Genomic DNA, 23762 nt, shown 5'->3' with positions numbered 1-23762 from the left:
TTCTTAAATATGATTTATCATGATTTAATTATTACAATTCAGATTTAAATTGCAGAAAATATTTCACACATCTATTTATTATTTTTTGGGAAGAGTCTTTCCACCAAAATTGTGGGCAAACTTATGCTTACTGTGTCAAAAAAGTACCAAAACATTTCCTTTTCCAATAAGCATATCTTTATGAGAAAAATTTCTTGTAATTCATTTAAGGTGTTAATTTGGACACACATCATTTCTTGGTCCCTAAAACGTAGCAGTCAAAAAAGTATCAAATGCACAGGACTATGACATTGCTTTGATACTTCATTGTGAGTCATCAGATTTTATTTAATTTGATTAGTGGAGAAAGAAATGGTATATTTATTAATTGCTACCAAGTGTGTATGCACATATCTCTAAAAAAAAGTCTGGACACACGTCTGTGGGAACATGGGAATTTGGGAACACTGGGCTGTGGGAACATTGAGCCACAGGACCATTGAGCTGTGAAAACATTTGGCTGTGGGAACATTGGGATTTGGGATCAGTGTGGGACTGTTGGACAGTAGGAACATAGGGTTTTTGGAACATTGGGATGTGGGACCATTAGATTGTGGAACTCTTGGACTGTGGGAACACTGGGCTGTTGGAGCATTGGGTTATGGGAACACTGGGCTGTGGGAACAAAGGGCCACAGGCCCATTGAGCTGTGGGAACATGGGGTGAGGGTCCATTGGCAATTGGGTCTGTGAAGTCAGCAATTTGTTTCTGAAACAGAGTTTTGAAGCCCATCGCCTAAAGATGCCATATTGCAAAAGCCAAACTCAATCTAGCCTTTTTCAAGTTGGGATGAGGTAAAGAGGCAGGCCTTAAGCATCTTTGCAGACAGCTACAGGGTGTCCACTTGTCTGCCAAGGCATCCATGCTCTCATATGGACAAAACTTGTACGTTAAATAACTTCAGACTAGACTAAACTAGAAGGTTTAACATACTGAGACTTTTTTTTCCTAGTCACGAATGAACTATATAATCCCAAATATAAAGAGAAACATACCAAAGATGTTTCCTTCAGCTCTGAAGCCCATCCCTGATGAAACCCCTTGGTTTAATAGCTTTCTCTCACAGCTTTATGACAGAACATGGAATAAGGGCAGATGAGAATGTTGAGGAGTCAGTTGAGCAACAGGGAGTGTCTCTTACTAAACTGTGTGACCCACCCTGAGCTGGCAGACAGAGTGGCCTGAATGAGCTAATATTGTGGTACTGGTCCAGGGCTACACACACACACACACACACACACACACACACACACACACACACACACACACACACACACACACACACACACACACACACACACACACACACACACACACACACACACACTCCTGGGGTGCAGAGACATGAAGAAAATGAAAAGCACAACTCCTCCTCTTCACTCTGCAGATTCACCTCCTGCTGAGCACATCTTTCATAAATCACTGCACTGAGACAACAGCAGACCACAGAGGATGCAGTCATTTTGTTTCTCAAGGGCAATAGGGTCCTTATGGTTAGCTTCATAACCTGAGTCGTGCAAATCAGTCAAGCAAAGATTAGCATCTCCAACGTTTGGTTAAAATAGAAGTCAGGTGAGTGTGTGGTACCAGGTGTAGTAAGAGCAGAATCAGTCACGTATTAACACAGCTTCAGAAAAAACTAAGGAATGTTTCCGCCCGCTAATTTCAAGGTCTTAACTTCTTTGTAAATATTCCTCATACTTGTGGCTACGTATCAGAAGAAGAGGTCAAACAAGAGTCACAAATAACTTTGATTCAAAAGATGACAGGAAGTTGAAAGACAAGATGTAAATAAATAGAAGAGTTAGGACAGCACACTAAAACGTACAAACTTTTTTATTATCACCATCTAAATCTATCCAAAATATATTTATAAAAAACAGACATTCAGAAATAATCTTGTTAGTACTGCCTCACAGTGTCATACAAATCAAATGGCAAAAAATATAGAAAAATCTGTTTGAATCTATCATAAATCCATCACTTTGGACAGCACTAAGAGGAGGAAATGTGTTTGGTCTCTGCAGAGGAAGTCCTGCAGGAACAGAGCTGTCAGGGACAAGGTTAATTAATGACTGGCCTCGTGTGTCCCTCTGGATGTTTGAAAGAAACACGTCTTAAAGGAATACAGCAAGTGCTCAATTCTGAAATTGCTTATTCATGAACACAGATAAGATGATTCCTACATTATAGCTGGCGCTGAGCAGTGAATAAAGTGTTGTTCTTCATTATTTCACACAGCAAACGTGTTAAGCCAGTGCTGGGTGTTATCACTCGGGCACTTCCGTACCCTAAACGACCCTGAGTCTCTGCACTACCACTGCCTCATGACATGTGAGGTTTCCCCACAGGTATGGGTACAGTGGTCAGGACCTGGTTCTGGAAAACAAATCTCTGGATGCGCTCAAAGACCCAGAGAAAAATGAGCAGGACACTGACGTACTGAATCCAGGCAAACTTGATGGTTTCCCAGAAGCCGGGGCGATAAGTGGAAGGAGAGACAGTTAAGGTCAAAATCAAATGGTATGACACAAAATATGACAAATGTTAAAACACATGAAGATCTTTACAGTTTTAAGTGTAAACCATTGAACATTAAAGTCAGTTAATCTGATGAAAATGATCAATATTAGGCAGGCAGATTGTTATTTTAGCTTTTTTAATCATTAAATTTATTTCCCTACCCTTCCTTTCCTTCAAAGCCTCACACGGTATACAGTTTGCTTTTACTAAGTATAAACACAGATAGCAGCTAGTTGCAGTACATTAAACCCTGTTACCTGGGTGACTTCCTGTTTTGGCTGCTGCCCTCTGGTTGCCTCTACATGGTCTTTCAGTCCCACTAAAACTGACTCATAAACAGTTTCTTCCCTAGAGCAGTCATTGAACCGGACACATAAAACAGTGCAATGCAGTGCAGTAATAACAGCGATATCTTTCCCTCGTTTTTAAGGTATGACTGTATGCCAGCTTTTTTTAACTTGTTGATACATTGAAATACTGTTTTTGTTCAACACTACTGTTTTTGAACTGAAAGGTTGCTATCACGTTTCATTGTACTGAAATGAACTTTTTCCTCCTAACAAACCTGACCTTATGCCTGTTTCCTAATCCAACTTATTCAGTAATATTTAAGGAGCTGGTGTAGTTTCATAACAATAGTGTAATAAACAGTGAGGAGCAAGCCAACATGTCTCGTGTGCTTGCTCCAGGGCAGAAGTGAACAGGCAGAGTTGATACTAATTAGAGGGACTTTGAGTGGCTGCTGTGACTGCGTCCTCATCGGCTGTGATGTAGGAATTGAACACTTGCTTCCTGATGGGAAAAAAAGTCTGGAAAAGAAATGTCTGCCTTCTAGTTATGACAACAAAGTGCATGTTTTGGCCACGGAAAACACACAAGTAAACACTAACTGCTTCTTTCATTGCTTCTTTGTTCCACTTGTTCTTTATACTTGCATAAATAGCTGTAAATAATCTGCCTATATCATAACTAGTCTTATTGTTAGACTGGAATATATCAGGGTGTGAGAGGGTGTCAGTCTTTCAAAGCCTTCTAGCGTAGAGCAGGTAATATCTGTGAGCAGACTGAAGTATCTGTGGATGTTTCTATCAACACCTGAAACTGTGGGCACCCAGAGGACAGTGGCGTTTTCTCCCGGAGGCCAAGGGAAGCCATACCTCCTCTCATTTTTTAGACTGTAGCTGTGATTTAATGAAAATATTCCTTTTTAACAGTTTCAATAATTCTTCTGTGTTTTGTCACTGTCATCTCTTCCTTATTTCTCTCCTCTAGTTATTGAGCATTTTACAATGTGTAAAACAGCGCCCTCATAAATTTTCTGTGGCGAATGCGTGGTGAAAATATGATACTGCACGCTGTTGTCCGCAAGGAAGCCAAGCTGAGCTGGCGTCCCTTGGTGGCAAAAAAAAAAAAAGAATGATTAACCAATCAGATGAGGCCGCGGTCATGACACTGCTCATCTGTGATTGGCCAAGACTGTGCCAAGGGAAGCAAACCCTGTCTTTGGCCTCAAACCAATCAAATCACAGTATCGTCATCATCGAGCCACTGAATGAAATCAGGGAGGTTAGCACATTAGCAGTGTGCATGAAGCGGCTGGTTGTGCGTTTAAGTGGGCGGTTGAGTTAATTAATACGATGTTTAAGCTAAGTCAAGAGGACAATGTACGTGTGTCAATGAGTGGGTGAGAGTGGGAGAGCTAAAGCGTGTGTGGGTGTTCAAAGTAAGTAAAATGAGCGCTCTCTGGGCGCTCTAACAGGTCGTTCCGTTACATGAAATAGCAATATACAAACTGCAACATAGTCTTTTATGTACCCCACTCCCTAAAAATCATACAGATTAGAGGCTTTGTCTCACTTGGCTTCCTCAAAAAAAAAACCCCACGCCACGCCACTGCCAGAGGACAGGGCTTTTTTTATAATCAGATAATAAATGAGGTAGTTAATATTACATTTAATCCCCAACACAAACACATCTCCTTCCTGTGATTACCAAAGGATATCTGATGACTTCTGTAGGATAACGGATTTCAGCATTGAGCTGAAAAGGAGAACCAGCAGCTCGGCCCACAGTCCACACTGGCATGGGACAGGACAGAACTGTGGTCACTGTGGGAGACAGGGACAAAGAAAAAGAGACCCAGTCAAAAACGACACCAATGATCCTGTGTGTTATAGCGTGAGGTTTAATGCAGCTGTTGGATGCAGCTTGTGTATCCTCTGTTTTATTTGACTGCAAATATTCACTTTTAATTAAAGAACAGAGAAAGTTTCAGCCGTTGTCAACTTACAGTTTCTCTTCTGGTATCTCCTGATTATGTCATCAAGGTCGTATGCACTTGCAAAAGGGCTGGAGCCATCGATCACTGACACCTTGGTGTGAAAAAAGGAAAAAACAAACATAAAAAAATCCTTAACAAATGCTTATCTGAGTCTGTCCATATTACCGTGGAGAAGAAAAACCCTGTGATGTGTGTGTAGTTGAACATTAATGTCAAAAATTACCATCCGATACTACACATTATATTTTGTTTCATTTTGAATCAAACTAACAATTAATGTCAATAGCAACAATGACCTCATACACACCACATGCAAAATAAAACAAGAACACTCACTTCTATAAAAATGTGTTGCTGAAACTGAACCAAAGCTGAAGGGTAAAACTAAAAGGAAAGTAAATGAGACCACAGAGTTAAACTCTGACTCTGATCCCATTGGTCCCATCTGGTCCCATTGATCAGAAATCGTACTATGCTTGACTAAGATCTAAAAATCTGTAGCAGATGAAAACAAGTGATTTTGAGTGTGATATGCTTTTTACAGTGTTGTTTCCATGAGAGTAAGTTACATTAACAATCCTAATGTTAAATGTCTATCTCAGAGTCTCACTCCTTAAAATGTTTGTCCCCAAAATGAGGGGCAAAGACTTTGTTTCTATAAAGTATTTCATAGGCTAACCAGGAAACCAAGGGACTCAGTCAAGATCAAACCAAACCATGCATAGCTGAGCTCAAACCACACTTCGTTAAACCAAAACAACTCATTTTTTCCATTCCTTCAGCTGATTACTCACATCTCATTCCCCCCATCCTCTTTATTTCCCTAAAGGCTTTCCTCCATAGATATCTTTGATTTATTTATCTTGTTTTTGAACCTTACCACACAAAGGCTTTGGGGCATTTTCTGTTGATTTCCAGCAGATGACAATGGTGAGAAGGTCCTTTTACACAGTGTAGAGCCAAAGGACAGACATTTACCGTTTCCCTCCTTCATTGGAGACAGAACTTTAATGCATTCACTGTGTCTTGATCTGCATCTAGTTTATAATTCTCACTCTGATTTATTTGAGGTTTATTTCACATCAAGGTTATAATAGTTTTGGATTCGTCATTATAGTTTAGTTTTAGTTAGTTTTGACATTTCTTTTCCATGACAGTTTAGTTTTAGAGCAGGCATTCTAGTTTTTATTTAGTTTTGATTTTTGCAACAAGGCTTAGTTTCGGTTTAGTTTTGGTTTTGGTTTAGTTTTAGTTTTTTCATACCTTATTAACCAGGTGCAGGATTCAAAAAGGTCAGAGTAAATATTTTGTCATACTGTTCATTTTCAAGTACGTCAATGCTGATACTACACTTCTTGCTGCTGCCATAAACACAAGAAAATAATATAAACTTAATAAGAAAAATATAAACATAAATTATACAAAACAATATAATATGAGCTTAAATAATTAGAAACGTGGAGTCTGTAACAATAAAGGCAGACTTAAATACTACTAAAGTCAGACTCACATTGAATTAAACTATTACAGATGCTCTGATTCATTGCTCCACTACGTTTCGTCGCAGCACAGTGCACAGCCAGTCAGTGCAGTAAACAAGCACGTCCCAGTACGTAGCTATGATGGTGCTGTACGGCGCTGACAACTGCCGAAAACTGTGGTAACGTGTCGGGAAAATGAGTCGGATTAATTTAAGTCCTAAAGGCTATTAATATTGTCAAAAACGATAACTAAGGACATTTTGTCTATAGTTTTAGTTAGTTTCAGTTACTTTTGTGAACACAAGATACAGTTTTAGTTTACTTATCATTTTTGTTTTCTTTTCTATTTTTATTAGTTTGAGTTAACTGCAATGTATTTTAAATTCTAGTTTTCCTTTTTAGTTTTGTTTTAGTTAACTATTATAACCTTGTTTCACATACAGCCAGTGCAACCCCAACTCCATCACCACTTGCACTAACTCGTTGGCTCATCTTAAAACTCTCCGTAAAATCTCAGGATGAGTTAAAGTGTCTTCGTTTTATACTGAGGAGGAGTATACTTCTGTCGTGCTTACAATTGTATTTTTATGATGCAAGAAAAAGATGAAGACGAAAGAAATGGAGAGAAACTGTAAAGGTGGACATAGAGAGATATAGTGAGTGCTCTCACATTGTAGATGTTGTACAGTCCTCTGTGAGGCAGGGGTGTCCTCTGCTGCAGCCTCAGGTCTCCACTGAGGAACAGTTTGGCTCCAGGGACGGAGGAAGAGTGCTGCACATAGACCAAGCTCTGCATCACCACTGTAGACATCCGCTGTGAAAACACAAGGACATTGAATGTTTCACTTTGGTCAGACCATGGGATTCAGATTGTGGTGGATAGTATGCACAGTGAGAAAACCTGAATGTCCTAAAGAGAGGCGGTTTGCAGAGCACAGTAACTATAAAAGACATCATTTACACACGACAAAGTTTAGAATGATTCAGCTGTCACTAGTATGTAGGTAAGTATTCCTAAAGATAGAAGTACCAGTGTGATTGCAGATGACAGGCCTTATCAAACTGGAATCACTGACTTTAGCAGCTGTAACAGTGGGCTACTAATAATTAAATTAAGAGTCAATTAGAAAAAAATACAAAAAATGTAAGCATTATAGCAAATTCATCTTTTATTAAAAATCAAACTCCGTTTTAACTCCCATTGTACCTTTTTTTATCTCTAAATTATGACTTATTTTTCTCTTTGTCTGATTCATTCAAAGGAAATAATACTATTTCAAATAACTGCTTCAGCATAACTTAAGACTTAACCATTTGATTTTCAGACTTTTTCCAATCATTTTTTCTAAAAATGATGTAAGATAATCCATTTTGAATTATGTTTATCAATACCTGCATTTGATGTGTCTGAAAAGGTTAATCTCAACTTTTAAAAATAAAAATGACAGTTTTGCCCTTTTATCAATTGTTATAACATTTAACTTTATCGGAACTCTACAATGGAAACTGAAGATCTATTTTTTTTAAAGAAACAAACAAAATGAATCAATGTTAATTTATTGTTTACTCACTGCAATCTGCCATTTATCTGGCTTTTAGCTGAATTTTGTTTTATTCTTTTAATCTGCATCTTACGAGGTTTACTCCATTTTAATTTCAGAGTCACTATTTAATGTTTTACCACTTTTTATTTATTAATTGTTTGGTTTTAAAATAGTTTTATCTTAATCAACTTTTAGCATTTTATTACCTTTGTCATATTTTATCATGGTTCTATTTATATTATCTACTTATTTATTGAGTCAGTTTAGTTTTAGCTCCAGTGTTTCCTCATTTTCAATTCAAGATAGCGTTTCCTCAGTCCTCTGTGGATTTCTAAAGAGTCCTGGCTTAAAGTCCTTGTCTGTGTGTGTGTGTGTGTGTGTGTGTGTGTGTGTGTGTGTGTGTGTGTGTGTGTGTGTGTGTGTGTGTGTGTGTGTGTGTGTGTGTGTATATGTGTGTGTGTGTGTGTGGGGGGGGGGCTTGGGTGTTAAATATGGGGTGAGAGAGTGGGTGGGATCCTCTATTTTCATCTGTATCTCCCTGATCTGCATGTTTATTTTAATGTACAGCACTTTGTGATACAACTCATGTTTGAAAAGTGCTTTATAAATAAAGTTTGATTTGATTGGATTTGATCAAGTATTCAAAAGTGGTGTTGGATCAACTGTGGTGCACAGACTGAGTTGAGGCATACATACAAAAAGCTGGTAGCTGAAGGTGAGCAGCAGTTGGACACTGAACACCTGTTCCTTCGGTTGAAGAGGAAGCTGGAGCTGGAAAATCAAGTGATCCAGTTTCCCATCCTGGTTCTGGTCCTCTTCTCTAACCTGCAGAGTGTGAGGAGAAACACACACACAGTTCAAATATTGACCAACCTAGATTGAATTTTCTCTGGCAGTTTTTTTTTTTTTTTTTTTTAGTGATTTTTGTTAAATTGCAGACAAAAATTTACAACCAGCTGCAGCTGGTTGTAAATTTTTGTGCTTATTCAGGGAAGCTCTTACAGACACAGAGGGGATCCGGAGGTTAGATCCCAGCATGTTGTTCAGATGAGGGAAGGTGCTCCAGGCGACGAAGTCCCCCTGAGTACTGGTTGCAGCCACCAACACAGTCTGGTACTGGAACCTCACGACAGGCTGTTCTTCGTATGTGCTTCTTTTTATCCAGAAACCTAGCATACCATATATCAGTGAGCTGACAGTGAACTGGTCTGGAAGCTTTACGATCCAGACTCATATCGAGAGCCCCATTTAATGACAGTGACAGAAGCAGATATCAAATGCGTTTAGCTTGGGCACTTATATCAGAGTAATGTTACCTTGGCTCCTGTAAGCGACGAGCAGGGGAGGGATGTAGGTGAGGCACAAAACCACGACCAAAAACAGAGTGGCTTTGGTGCAAACACTGGTTTTGTACCGGACAAGTGCCGGGTGGGAATAGACCTCATAGAAAGCCATTGATAAAGATACAAAAGCCGTACCGTCAAGACTAACGCTGGTCAGGTAGTGCACAAGCTAACATAAATGCTAGCTAGCTCTGTCGGTACACTGCTTCAAGTTACCCGTCTTAGTCCATAAATGTGAAAAACCTGGATAATTACACCTTCACAGACTCTTATATTTGATTTTCAAGTCACATTTTCCCCGAACATGACGTACACACTTGCTATCACCACTAATCATATAGCTAACGCTAGTATAGCACCATGCACCGCGCCATGTTCCAGCTAAGTGTAGCGTCTGATGGTTACCATGGCTGCCAATGCTAGCACCCTTGCTGCATTCAAGGGACAGGAAGGTAAGAGAAATAAAACCCCAGGTGGACCCACACCGTTTATTGTTGAGTCGTATTAGTTTCATCGCTTATACCATGAAATAGCAATTTTATCTGCTGCTAGACCCCGTAATAGACCCTAAAAGCGTGTTTTTAACAAGTCAATTTACATATAGAAGCAATAGGCTTAAGTTTCCCTCACACGCGTGATGTTCACTGTGGCCTTGCAGTGCCAAAAAGGATAGAAAACAAAAAGAATGATAAATAAATAAATAAATAAATAAATAAATAAATAAATAAAACGGGGAAATGCAAACGCAAGAACTGTTGAATGCTTACACAAAATCAAAAATGAGGATCTGTCTCAAAGCAACATTTTGAAGACCAATTTATGCAGTTTGGGGCTTTCTTACTTTCCTTGGTCCCATGTACAGGCCACAAACTGCATACTTTTAGGTCTCGATTCACTGACTCTTCCCGATAGCACCTGAAGGCAGCATCATCACCCCCACCCCGTCCTGTCAGACAGTGACGTCACCTCCCAGCTAGACAGACCGTTGAAGCTTCAGCAGAAGGGACGTTGTTGACATTTTGTTTTGGTCGCTTTTGTCTGGGTTTTTGGACGTAACATCGACAGTTTCCGCTGATTTTGAAGCCCGTCTATCGAGTCCATCATCACGCCTCAGTGCGGGGATCCAGCAAAGATGAAATGGATGTTTAAAGAGGACCATTCCCTCGGTAAAAGGGCTAGGATTGTTATGAAACATGAGAGGTTCTTGTCATGTCATGCTCCCTCCTCTCTGTTTTGCTCTCTCCGCGTCGATTTGTGCCACATCGTATGTGCAGATATGCATGCTTATGACAGGCCCCTGAAAATGAATCCTTTGAAACATTAATAGCTTACATTGCATGACTAGCACAACATGCTAACATGTACCTCCTGCTAGTCAAATGACTGCAGTCATAACCATGGTTACCTTTGACATGTCCCATACAGTTTATTATTATGTCATCTCTGTCCTTCATAAGGAGACATACACCATCACCAAATTCTGTTTAGGGACTAAAATGTTACATAGCCTGTCTTAGATTTGACCCCCTGCCATGAAACGAACTGAAATGAGCTATGAGTATTGGTGATGTCAGCTAAAATACTGTCCTCATATCATTACTCAGTGTTTCTACTTTGCTATACACTCTGCAGTACAGCCCTCTAGAGAAGGCTGCTGTTTAGGGATGAGGGGCTCTTTTTGTCCTCTTATAGTCCTAAACAGAGAAACTTGTTTTATATTAGGTGTTTGTGCAGGGTTTCAGCAGTGGTCTTTGCAGTTTAATGCATACAAGTTGCATCAGTACTTTGAATCATGACTTTGGGCATATATTTTGTAGGTTCACAATTGTTTTATGACCCATTTTTACATTATGTTTACTGTTGTTAGTAAAAGTTGCTCAGTGGAAATCTAAAACTAGACAAATGCCATCCATGTGTATGTATTCACACAAACTCTAACCCTCTCCTGCGTAAGTCAGCAACCTGCCCAGGCCCACCCAAGCCAGAAACCCAAACTACTACTGCAGTGAGGAAATCATCCACCCTGAATGTTAAAAACAGTGGTTAGCAGTGTCTGTGGTTAAATATTCCACTAACAATTAAAGGTGCCAGGGGAGGCTTTTCATTCTAAGTAGACTTTACTCTTTCAAGTAGCTGCAGCTGAATTTGACACTTCTTTCACTAAGCCCTTCATGTTCTTTCAGCTTCTGAATTCATCCTCTTTTCAGTCAACCTCAGGACTCCTTTATAAGGAATCACTGCATGTAAAGGCGTTTCCAAAAGTAGACCTCTTATCTAGGCTAATGAAAGCTTGTGACACGTTCAACCTCAGTGGATCTGCAGCACTTTATCACCTCGCCTCTCTGGCCTCTGTTCATCATCTACCCACTGCATCTGGCCCTGCTCACAGGGCATTTTTCTTTAATGATAGCGCGTAAACCACTGAACAGCTATGACTATAAGATGAGAGCACGTATCAAAATCTACAAAGATAACTCCACTTTGACGTGATGGACCTTACATAGAGCATCACTGCTGGCTAAAGCCACCATCAAGGATGGTGCAAGGACCACTCCGTCAGACAGGACTTGCTTGTGTTTAGCAGTAAGACACAACAATCTCCCAAGAGGCCTCACTCAACCCTTTAATCTCTGACTTCCTGTTTCTTTCCTGTTTCTCCCTCAGAGCACCGATGTGTGGAGTCAGCCAAAATACGCAACAAATATCCTGACAGAGTACCGGTGAGTGAGGGGAGCTGGTGGATCCCATGGTGGGGTGGGGGTTGTGTTGAGGCTGGAGCAGCGTGACAGGAAGAGTGACTGCCTGAGTGATGTGTGTGAAAGAGGAGACACGATGAACACAGTCTACTATCCAGCTTTAACAGCCAGGCAGCTCTTAGACTCTCCATAACTCACCTTAACATCATGAATGGAAACAACATAGAAATATTATAGATAGTTATAGTAATAATAAGTTAACAGAACTGTCAGATCTACAAGCCAAATCTACTTAGTCTTATATCTATCTTGTGCTCCTAACTTATGCAAGTTAACCAGGGTACTTTTGGCAAGGGCTAAAAATAAAATATAATATACTATTAACAAAGACTGAAAGACAGAAATGAAGAACTTAGATTTGGAAAAAAAAGATTTTAGAAAAAGAGTCCCAATTTCAATATTGTCAAACAAATATCTCAATTTTCGATTTTTTCTCCAACCCCGACTTTTAACCAGATTCAATGAAATATACTTGACCCTTTTTAGTAACTGAGTCACTTAGAGGTCAAGAAAGGATCTTTCCCCCAGGTGAATGCGAAATAGATTTGAATTTTACCAATACAGTCATTGTAAAAAGGGTCACAGAGGTATAAAATAAAACAAAAACAGTTAAAAAGCCTCAAAACAAGGTTCACTGATATGAAAAGATTGTGGTGGGAGGGTAAAATGGATGGGTCATGGTTTTAAATATTTGAATACAGCTTTAGATTTACAAAGGCTTGAATTTTGATGTGACTACTTTCCTTCCTTCAAAATTGTTTCTTTATCTTCACTTGAGCCTGGCAGTAAAACTGGTTTTGTTCTGACTGACTGGTTCTGTGAAGAACATATTTAACAAAACTTAAGTCCAGGTCAAACTTTGCGAGGCCAAACTAGCACAACAGGAGTGTGCAACAGCTCTGCTCATAGAGCAAAGCACTGAGCAGAAGGGGCAGGACCAGTGAGATTAATTGTTACTATCAAATAGTTAATTATAAGTGTATTAAATGTCTATCCTGTGGTGGATAGAGTGTCTTCTGCGTGTGGAATTCAATACAGCCACCACAGATATAAAAGCAGAGTTCATGGGTCTGCGTTATGAAAAAGAGTGTTATTTTCAGTAATAGTATTATTTCATTCAGTCACCATAATGACTCCTTAATACAATATATTTGTAGGTATACAGACACAATAAAAAAAAACGCAACAGTCATATATTCAGTGCTGATTGATAGGGGTGGAAGAAAGAAACAATGCATTTAAGAATCTGGATTTTTTGTTTAAAATTTTTTTTTTTTTTTTCAGATGTAATTCCTTCATTTAAGTGTTTGTTATAAGCTGGGTTGGGAAAAACGTTGAGATGCCAGATCCCCTGAATAAAACCTTAATAGTGACTCACATGTAAAGGGAAAATATGGCTCCTGAAGTAGTCTGTCGACATCATCATCATGCAACTTTTTCACTTGGTCTGGTGTTAAAAAAGCAAACCAAAAATCGCAATTTAAAATTGAATTGGCACCCCAAAAATCTTGAAAGGGTCGAATCAAAGAAAAGCTCATCTCCCCAGGCCTAGTGACTGAGCGGGCAGAGGCTAAACTGCCCTAAAGCGTCCTAATGAAGCAAACAGTTTCCAAACAAAAAAAAATAAAAATAGGATCAGATCAAATCAGATCTCTTAAAAAACTGTTTGTAAACCTTTGAAAAAAAAAAGAATGAAAATAAAAAAACAAAGTGTATCAGAAGTTTTTAAATGTAACCTCAAAATGTAACCACAGCAACAGACACACATCTCCTTTGATTTCCTGTCATGGCTTTTTGTACAGTAATTTTACAAAAATCCCTAAAACATATTGAGACTTCTGGATTGAAAAGACATTCTATGTAGAAGTGAGTTTGATATGGCCTTTAATATAAGTAATGTTATTTTGTCATAGAAAAAGTCATTGGACCCTCAAAACATGGGAATTAGTAAAAAGTGAGTCAGAGTAAGTGTAATAATCAGTCTTAATGGCCATATGTAATGTTTGTTTTTGCAGAATCAGAATTGAGTTTATGAATTTTTAAGATTTTTTATTATTTTTTATAAGTAGACCCTACAGCTCCACACAATAAGACGTGTAGGGAACAATCAGTGAGCAGTATTTTTATACCTGAGGTCTCATAACTCACTATATGTCTAGAATTGTCCAGGATTGCTCTTGATTTTGAGACACTTCCTTTGGTACAGTGGATATGTTGTGTCCATGTTAACTTGATGATCCACAACCGTCAAGAAATTAGTTCCAAAAACTTATTAAACACTGACATTACAGATTTTTAGATGGCTGATTGAAGGTAAAATAGCCACATAATGAATTTGACGAATTTGATCCAGAACTTCTGAGAAACAAAGTTAACTTTCTGTGTGAGGAATTCAGCTAACAGCACATGAAACATCAACAGTAACCAGGAGATCTGCTGGGGTACAGTCCTGATGATGATCTAGGATTGATGATTTTAAGTGTTTAACCACACACTCTCTAACAGTAGGAAGACCTGTCCCTGCTAGCAGGGAGAGTTTGTGGTGTCACCTTGGGTCAGGGTGCATACAAAGTGGTGAAGCAGACAACACAGGGTGTTAAACAGCCCACTACTAGGAAATGCTACCCAAAACCTTTTGTGTGCCAGGTAAACTGAGTCCCTTTTATCTGGTTTCTACATCCTCCACCTGTTTAAGACGAGGCTGCTGGGAGGAACAGGAAGCACAGTTAGCACAGACAGTTCAGAGTTTCTCCTATTGTTCCTGCTCACTGCATCCTGGGATCTGACATAAGACAATAGATCTGCTCTAACGGGGGTCATAAACAAAAGCAGGAGGATCAAATGGCCTGTCCTCATGTAATGGAGTCCTCCTGATGAAGCCACTGATGACTCTCCCTGAAGTCTTCTGTTTGTCTCTGTAAGGGCAGTCACAGAGTACAAACATGTTTGTGTTATCATCCAAGTCATGAAACGTCCATCAGCAGAATCTCCCCAAAATGACTTGTGTTTACACTCAAGCTTTGATTCTTTCTTTTTTTCTTTCACTGACTGACATGAATTAATACAAAAGTATTCAAACTGCAAGCTGGCTCTGGTATCCAGAAGCTCCAGGACAGGGACTAATGAAGTCCAGTTTGACAGGAACGCAATGGGAAACACAGTATCAAGGTGATTTACAGTGTTTCACACCACAACAACAAAGTCAGCAGGCTTGTGAGGTAACAGGAGAGGTGAGAAGAGAGGCAGGAGGGAGGCCAGAGTTTATTAAAGCCTGAGCAGGGTCAGCTTAAAGGGTGCCAGGAACCAAATCCAGCATGAAAACTTCCTGCTTCTGTACAACTCCTTTGTCTGGATCAGTGTCTGAGTGGGCTGCTTTGATGAAACTAAAGGATGACGGCAGTGAATTACATCCAGACCTCAGGAAACAGTAACTGATAACAGTTGATAACTGAGAAGAGTGGGACTTTAATGAAGTATTTGATCGTCTCACTGAGCGTTGTTTTCTGTCATGACCTCAGTCTGTTGTGAAACTTTTGCTCTTATCAAATCTGTACCTAAGACTTTCTTTTTAAGGCACTGTGGGAGCTCAAATACAGAGCTAAGATCAATCTAGAAAAGCACTCAGAGAGAGCGCAGACCTCCTCAAAGCATATAGTGATTGTCACCAACTCTTTAGTCCTACTTTAATGTTATACTCCCTTTCAGCAGACTGTCTGCTACAATTTGGTGTTAGTTGCAGGTTTGTACAATAATTTGTACATATTTCAAATTCTGGATCTTAGTATCCAGAATATTTCCAGGAACTGGATCGTACTTTTACATCTGTCAGAAATTATGGTGACCTTGTCTTGTATTATTTTGCAAAACAATCTGACCATTTATCATGGAGTTATATATAGGATGGGTACTATATTAGGAACTTTTATAGGTATCGACCGAACTATGTCAAAAGTACTGGGTAGGGATTCACGTAAAATCAAAAGGTATGTTTAGGTACCTAAATGCATCCTTGTGACTGTGACAGGGTGGGAGAGTAGGTGATTTTCCGTGCTGGACATGAACACAGCATTGCAGGGTTATATATTGAAGAATAGATATGTCAAATTAAAAAAGGAATTTTATTATTAACAAATTGATGTTTTCTACCACATAAACACAAAAAGTACCAAAAATTGGTACCGTTGAGTACTGATACCGATTGCCAGGTGCCAGGAATTGGTACCGTATCATTTTAAATGTGAAAGGTACCCATCCCTAGTTATATACACATATGGTGAAAACAGCCCTATCTCACAATGATAAAGAATCTTTTTTAAAAAGTTCTGGATCCAGATGGTGATCCAGATCACCTCCAAAATTAAATCACTTCTTTCTTATCCCATTTTGAACATTCCCTGAAAATTTCATCAAGATCCATTGGTTACTTTTTAAGTTAAGTTGTTCGCACAGCAATTCACAAAACTGTTGATAGGCCAAACCACTGTGTGTTCAAAAAATGTTTTTCTTTCGGTGTGTGTGCTCCAGGTGATCGTGGAGAAGGTTTCTGGTTCTCAGATCGTGGACATTGACAAGAGAAAGTACCTGGTGCCCTCTGACATCACAGTGGCCCAGTTCATGTGGATAATCAGGAAACGTATCCAGCTGCCTTCAGAGAAAGCCATTTTCCTCTTTGTGGACAAAACTGTACCCCAGTCCAGGTGAGAGCATCACACACCTACCATGATTGTAGTTCAGTCAGGAACACTCTCGTCATACATTGAACCATTTATTACCAAATGGATACAGTTAGAATTGATGTTACAGCTCTGCTTTTCAGAGTACTCCCTGGGTTAGCCGAGCAGCCTGCTCGAGCTTTCCAGGTTTCCAGTGCTTGGCAAACCCCCATACGTACATGCAGATTAAAAGGATGCATACAAAGTCTTAATAGGAGGAGGCTGGGGTGGAGGAGGAATTATTCAGACAGCAGCAGCTGGGTGGCAAAGAGGTAGCAGGGATAAGACAGAGTGAAGATGCGGTTTAAATACGCCGCCTTGTCATTAGACACACGCTATGATTGGTTGAGAGGGGTTAGAGATCGAACATCAGCCTGTCAGCTGATCATAGCTGGGTGTATGACATCCGTGTCCTGCATGGACCTTCGTTAACTTCATTTCTCTACGGTAATTCTGGTCACCTCTAAGTTGTGTTTGTAAGGATTTGTATTACCGCGGCTGTGCAAACACAGGCTGAAATTGTTGATTTACACAGGAAAGAGCAAATGTTTGTGTCTTATCAGACCTAAAATGAACCACATTCAACTGACAAGCCCCGAAAGCATCTTATTTCAAGATATAAAAGAGAAAAATGACTCCTCAATTGTTTGCATAAAGTAAAAAAACGTTGCCATTAAGGTGGGAAAAATATACTTGTCAGGTTTCTTGAAATCAGAACAATGAAACAAGAAAAACTGACAAGTACGTTTTTCTTACTACACTGTGTTGTGAGCTGGCTTGTTTGCTGTTGTCTGTTGTTTGATTTTTTGGGAAAAGAAATGTCTTAATGTGTCAGGTAAATCTGAACTTAAACTAACGCCTGATAAAACAGCAGCTCTGTATTAACATGGAAGAAAATATATTTAAACCCTCATAGCTCAACTCAATGTCTGTTACATAGATTTATTTCCAATAGTTGAACAAATAAACAGGAAGTGAACATATTATCCCGTAACCTCAAATGACAGACTGTGAGTAACTAGAAATGGCAGCCTGGGTGTTGGAAGGTGAGTAAAAGCTCAGATCTGACTTGCTCGTCATGTGTACACCATGTGCAGTGTTTTTAGTTTGAGCTTTTTATCTGTCCATCAGTGTTACTAGAGAGCAGACATGTGTGACCTCTCATTGTGTTCGTAACCAATAACCCTGTGAAAGAGGAGGAAGCCCCTCCTTTGTGCTCAGCTTACACAGAAAATAAAACTCCATTTTCTGCCAAAGCACGTAGCTTTTGTCATGCTGATGTGGTGCATACATACAGTTTATCTGAGAATCTGACCTGCTTCCCACAGCTTTGTTGTCTGTGGAGCTTTGGGTGTTAAAAACCACCAATGCTTTTTCAACCTTTGACATGTACTCTTATGCACACAATAGTATATTTAGAGAGGCGGCCAAAATCATTAGATCACCTGACAGATCTGGAAGTGTTGACCTTTTTATTGTCTCTAAATCCTGATCATGTAACATGCAGATTGTTGCTCTGAGCTCAGTAATAACAGATGAAGTTAATTCTTCTGTTTTTATTTACTTTTAGCTTTAATACTTGGTTTGTCAGCCTTCTGCAGCAGTCCCAGCACCTCAAGTCTCTGACACAGTGTTAGTATAAGACAAAGGCTTTCCTTTGAATGCACAATTGATCTGTTCTTATTTTTTTTTACTACAACTCAACCAGATCTGCTGGATGGGGTTGAGATCTGGACTTTGAGGGGACCAGTCCATCATTTTTAATATTTTTTTTCATCAAGAAAATGAACTAAATCTGCTTATGATGTCTCTGTTCTGTGGTGTGTAGAGCGCCGTGGTGACTTTGTAGGTGATTCACGTTTGTTTCATTTGTTTTCTTTCCCACTATAACAGCCAATTCAACAAAAACAACTCACACCTCTTAACCGCATAACACCAGAGCATTATGTTTGATATGTGAGTTTTAGAGCCCTGTATCTCATCAACATGATAAAAAAGTTTCATAAAAAACTGTTAAAAGTGGTTAGTCTGATATTCTACCCCTTCTATAGGGTTATCATACCACTTTAAGCAGAAATCATCAAAACTATCCTCACACTTTTATTCAGGGAGATTGTCACCAACTGTCAGGAATTTGCAGTAAGAATAATATCTGAAATGTTACTCATTCTTAAAAGTTAGTATTTTTGTGTTGAAAGAGTGCATATTTGCTAAACTTTTACTAAAAGGTTGCCAGAAACATTAAATTGATCAAATGTGACAGAAAAATGTATCATAAACTGGTATGGCAGCATTTTGGTGGATTTTGTTAAAAAGGTTAAAAAAAATCAGTTTCCAAAACTCAGAATTGTCTTGATAGGTCAGGATATACAGGGTTAAATATGCCAAGTTTTGGTCACCTCTTAGTACATCTAGTCAACACTGCTGTGCAGTCTGCTTGATTCTTAATGGAAACCATAGAAGCCCAGTGTATTGACATTTTGGTGTTTGATTTAAAACGCTCTGAAAGCAAACAGGGTGTGTGACATGACAGCGCAATCACCTGATGTGATCACCGGTTGTCCGCTAGAGGCTGGCTCTGAAGGTACCAGAAACCTCACACACACCAAGCCCCCCCAAAAAACCTGTTTACAGCAGAAAAAAAACATGTTTACAGCCTGAATATCTAATTTCTCTATTGGCACACACTATGCGGGGGGGGGGTTAAATTATTTTTATAACTTGGCAGAGTTACATATTGAGAATGCAAGTTTGCCCCATTAGAGGCACAGCTCAGCTGATTGACAGGTGGGCGCCCTACAGCTGTCAGTGAGGAGGCTCAAAGCCCCATATCTGATATGGCCCCTTCGACAAACTACTTCACAACTTTGCATCAGAAACAGACAACAAGGATACTGTATCAGTTTATAAGACAGTTTTTAGCAAGTATATTAATAATAATAATAATAATGATGACTTAATTTACATATCGCCTTTTAACAACAAGGGTTTGCATAAGAGCTTTAACAACAATTCAGCTGAAACACAAAGAAAGAAACACAAAGAAAACCTAAATTAATCCATCGACAAAAAAATGAAAATAAATAAAAATAAATAATATATTTATAAAGCCCTTTTCATCCAAGGATCTCAAAGTGCTACAACTTCATACAAACAGAGAATAAGAAATTAGAGAAGACAAGAGGGGGCAATAAGACAGTTTAAAAGAAGAGAGCAATTGGATAAAACAAATAAAAAAGTTTGGAACAGACAATCTCAAAAGCATCAGAGATGGCTAAAAGCTTTGCTAAAAAGAAATGTCCCAGAAGAACCCAGGCAACACCAGAACCCAACAAGTACTCAGACCACAGGGAGCAGGGAGTGAAAATGATTGAAGCAGTAAGAAATAAGACAGTAAAAGAGGAGTAAAAGCAGTTATGTAAAAATAAATGAATAAAAAGAGATGAAATCACAATATATCTAAGATATTAAAGAACAAAAGCTATGAAACAATGAAGGCAATAAACGGTTAAAGGAAGTGAGTTTTAATTAAAAGCTGAAGAATAATCAAAGAAAAGAAGGCCTATAAAGTCTATAGAGTCAGTTTAAATGGTGATGTGATTTAAGTTACAGATTCTGTCAGCCTTGTATCCCAGGACAGGTTGTTCAAAGCTCCCCTATTTTTCCTGTTGTTCAGGTCTGTGTAGCAGATATTGTCATCAGGTGGTTTCCAGCTCAGTCCTCATTTTCAGGAGCGTCTGCACACTCAGGTGTTCATGGGAAAAACTCTGAATCCTCACGGCTGTTGGTGGACGTGTTGAAGCAGATGAAATTATTTAGATAGCTGAGCGGATTAACCCTTTACTATAACTGTGACCATGAGTGTATCAGAGTGAACACGATGTGTAGTGTCAAACCTCTTGGAGAGGACTCTATGACTGCCGTCTGTTTACTGTTTTGGCGTCGCTCAGAGAGTGAACACCTCATTACCTCAGTGTGTGTCTCCAATTATTTAGCAGCCTCCCTTCTCATTAAGTTTGCTGCTAGCTGCTGGGACTTAGAGGATGTCCACTAAAACCACCAGGCCTCTGTCTTATCCTCCTGACGACTCTGTTGGTGCCAGAGCTGCAGGGTGCACTCAGCATCACCCACTCCTTTCTGTCTTTGTTCCTCTTATGTGGAACAGTGATGGGGAACAAAGGCGCTCTGAACTCACTGATGAGGGTTTTGTTCTATCACATCTGAAAGTGGACGAGGTTTTTCCTCCCACTGAGCGTCTCTCTGTATCAGCATTATCTCCCAAATTAAGCTGATTTTAAAGATTCTCAGCAGAAAACGATGGTGTCTGCAGACTGTTGTCCTCACAAAGCCATGCTGGAGATGAAGCTATCATCTGCTGTTTTTATCTGTTCATGTGATCTAAGACTCTGCTCCCTCTCTCTCTCTCTCTCTCTTTGTCTGTGTGTGTGTGTTGCAGTTTGACTATGGGCCAGCTGTACGACAAGGAGAAGGATGAAGATGGCTTTCTGTATGTAGCCTACAGCGGAGAAAACACTTTTGGTTACACAGCCTTTTATACAACAAGGGGTTAAAGCTTCACTGAATACTACACACACACACACACACACACACACACACACACACACACACACAAACACACACACACACACGGACACAGTAGGACCCATAAAATACTGGTGCACAACGTCTCAGATACTGGCCTTTAAGTGTGTTACGAGTAATACACCTGTGTTCTTGGCACAGTCATTTCTGGTTAGTTTTTGATACCAAACAGTCCACAGTCAAGGTGCAAATTAACAAAAATGCAACAATTAACAGGATGTTTGACTCCTTTTTGGGAGGCTCAGATGATTATTAGTTTCCGTCGACTCTCGTGTCTGATTCAGTCTGAGCTCAAGGTCGGTTGTGGAGAGAATAATCTTTAACACTGCCGTTAACAAACAATCATACACTAAAGCCACATCATTGTTATTTTCAAGTATTAAGTATCACGCTCTAAGCCAATCATCATACAGTCATGGTACACTTTCCTTTAGTCCAGCTTGTGGTCACAGATGTTGGTGTTCAGCTGAAGTGAGGGAGAAATCCTATAATCATGTAAATAGAAGCATTAACCACTTTATGGATGTATATGTATGTGTCATCTTATCATGTATAACAACTCGACTCTGTAACTCTATACCACAGGTTCACTTTAGTTGCTTCAGTAAGCTGTGGAGCTGCTGGGAGCATATCACAGATGGAGGCTCCAGCTTTGGGATATAATCACACAGTGGGCTCTTTTCTCTGATGACACACTCAGATGGGGTCTGAAAAGGTGTAATGAGGCTAAAGAAATCAAAAATCAGTCTGTCTATGACTCACCATTTCACAGGTGATGATCCTGCAAACACAGGAAGTCTAATTGATCATATTTTATGAATTTAATCTGCTGCTGAAAAACAATGAAAGTAAATTCTTGCCTCTTTAGACAGCAGTAAATATGAGTGTTGATCTAAAGCTGAGATGGTTCAGAGCTTCCTAACCTGAGCGTGACCCCACAGGAAAGCTGGTGAGGAGGCAGAGAGGGGAAAGGATCAGGGACCAGCACCAGGACTGACTGTGTGTTCCCCTGCCTGGCTGTTTGCACATTATGTTCAGAGCAGGTTTTGGTACCATGAAGGATTCAGACAGGACTCAAACATTAAGCCATGCCATCAGTCCAAAGACCCCAACTCTTTACTTGTGGTTGACTGTGATGCTTTGCACTTATTTCCTCTGATATTCCACTGAAGCCTCATTTTTAGTCACTTAAATCCTCATTTTTGAATCAGCTATCACTATTTACTGTGTAAAGGTCTGTACAGCAGGTGACTCCTCCTCTTGAACCCCTCTCCTCCAGATAGGAACCCCACCCCCACAACTTTTGTCAGGGTAGATTTTTGTTGTGTCTAGAAGGAAAGTAACTCTCTTGGAGAACTATAAGACATGAAATAGCTGCTGGATGTACATTATAGTCCAGAATGATAATCAGAAATAGCTAAATTTAAGATTGACACAGATCACAAAATGTGTGTGAGGACTAATGGATTTGAGAGGACTTGTACTTTCAGGGGTCGCCAAACATTACAGCCTGAAAAAAGGCAAAGTCAGACTTCATGACATGACTGATGTGATATAAATAAAGTTGAAAACATTAGTTGGAAAGATAACAATGAGTCTCACTTTAAAGGTCGGTGGGCCTGGCAACCTTGTGTCAAAACCAAATGTCTAAATAAGGTTTAGTAAACTCTACCAGGCTGTGAGCCATGCATACAGTAACTCAGTGTTCAGCTTTGGTTAGCATCAGAGAAAAGGTTCTTCTCTTTGTTACCAAAATTTCCATGTCAAACACATTAGGGATATTTTAATTCCATACGTTACCTGAATTAATAAGTCATCTGACTCGTACCAGAGCGACCCCATGATTAGACCCCATTCACCAAAACGACTGATGTGGAAATGTTTATTTATAAAACCACATAATCACTGGTGACTCAGACACCACAAATAAAGAGTTGTTTGGTCTTTGTCTCTGCAGGTCTCAGAGTCACTTCCTGTCAGTACCACTCGTACTCTTTTTCACTCTGATAACTGAAGCTGCAGCTGTAGTTCTCGGTGCTGAATCAGAGGAAGACGTCTGATGTCTGAACTCGATCAGTAGAAGTGTTCCTGTTAGTGCACAGCCATTCATGCTCTTAAACTGCTATGTAGATGTGTAATATACAGAAGGAATGCTATCATATTCAGTATTGTTTCATGTCATCATTGTTGTATGATTATCAAATATATATCTTACAGGAATTTTAGATAATTGAGAAAGGAAAGGTAGCTGGAAGACCTGACCAATAAATACATTTAAAATGAACAAAGTCTGTTTTGTCTCATTCCAGTTCTCATCACTGTGTCAGTTCTCATCAACAGGTGCAGCTTAGAGAATGAGAAAAACGATGTAAAAGTTTATTGTTCTGATGATTTAGATTCACCTCACACAGAGTGAAATATTTTAAGCTTTTTTTTTTCAAATACTACAAATACTACTCAGCTGATTAACTGGAAACACCT

The 23762-nt window shown here is 39.4% G+C and overlaps 2 protein-coding genes across 2 annotated transcripts; one reads left to right on the top strand and one right to left on the bottom strand.

Annotated features, from left to right (window-relative positions):
• Nucleotides 1–1869: 1869 nt before the first annotated feature.
• tmem231 (transmembrane protein 231) lies at nt 1870–9645 on the bottom strand. The gene is made up of 7 exons (XM_074677734.1): nt 9185–9645; nt 8871–9037; nt 8565–8693; nt 6995–7138; nt 4853–4934; nt 4565–4670; nt 1870–2527 (listed from the first exon to the last, which is right to left on the bottom strand). Exons 1-7 carry the CDS (start codon nt 9321–9323, stop codon nt 2365–2367), a joined length of 930 nt encoding a protein of 309 aa, XP_074533835.1. The 5' UTR covers nt 9324–9645; the 3' UTR covers nt 1870–2364.
• A 512-nt stretch (nt 9646–10157) lies between these two features.
• LOC141796757 (gamma-aminobutyric acid receptor-associated protein-like 2) lies at nt 10158–23560 on the top strand. The gene is made up of 4 exons (XM_074678017.1): nt 10158–10377; nt 11876–11931; nt 16492–16664; nt 21136–23560. The coding sequence occupies exons 1-4, from the start codon at nt 10344–10346 to the stop codon at nt 21248–21250; spliced, it is 378 nt and encodes a 125-aa protein (XP_074534118.1). The 5' UTR covers nt 10158–10343; the 3' UTR covers nt 21251–23560.
• The last annotated feature ends 202 nt before the right edge of the window (nt 23561–23762 follow it).

Source organism: Halichoeres trimaculatus, unplaced genomic scaffold, assembly GCF_033239565.1.
Source record: "Halichoeres trimaculatus isolate MK-OKI-2021-1 unplaced genomic scaffold, fHalTri1.1 fHalTri1_scaffold_10, whole genome shotgun sequence".
Taxonomy (NCBI): Eukaryota; Metazoa; Chordata; class Actinopteri; order Labriformes; family Labridae; genus Halichoeres; species Halichoeres trimaculatus.
The sequence above is the reverse complement of the archived record's forward strand: the minus strand, read 5'-3'. Positions and strand labels throughout refer to the sequence as shown.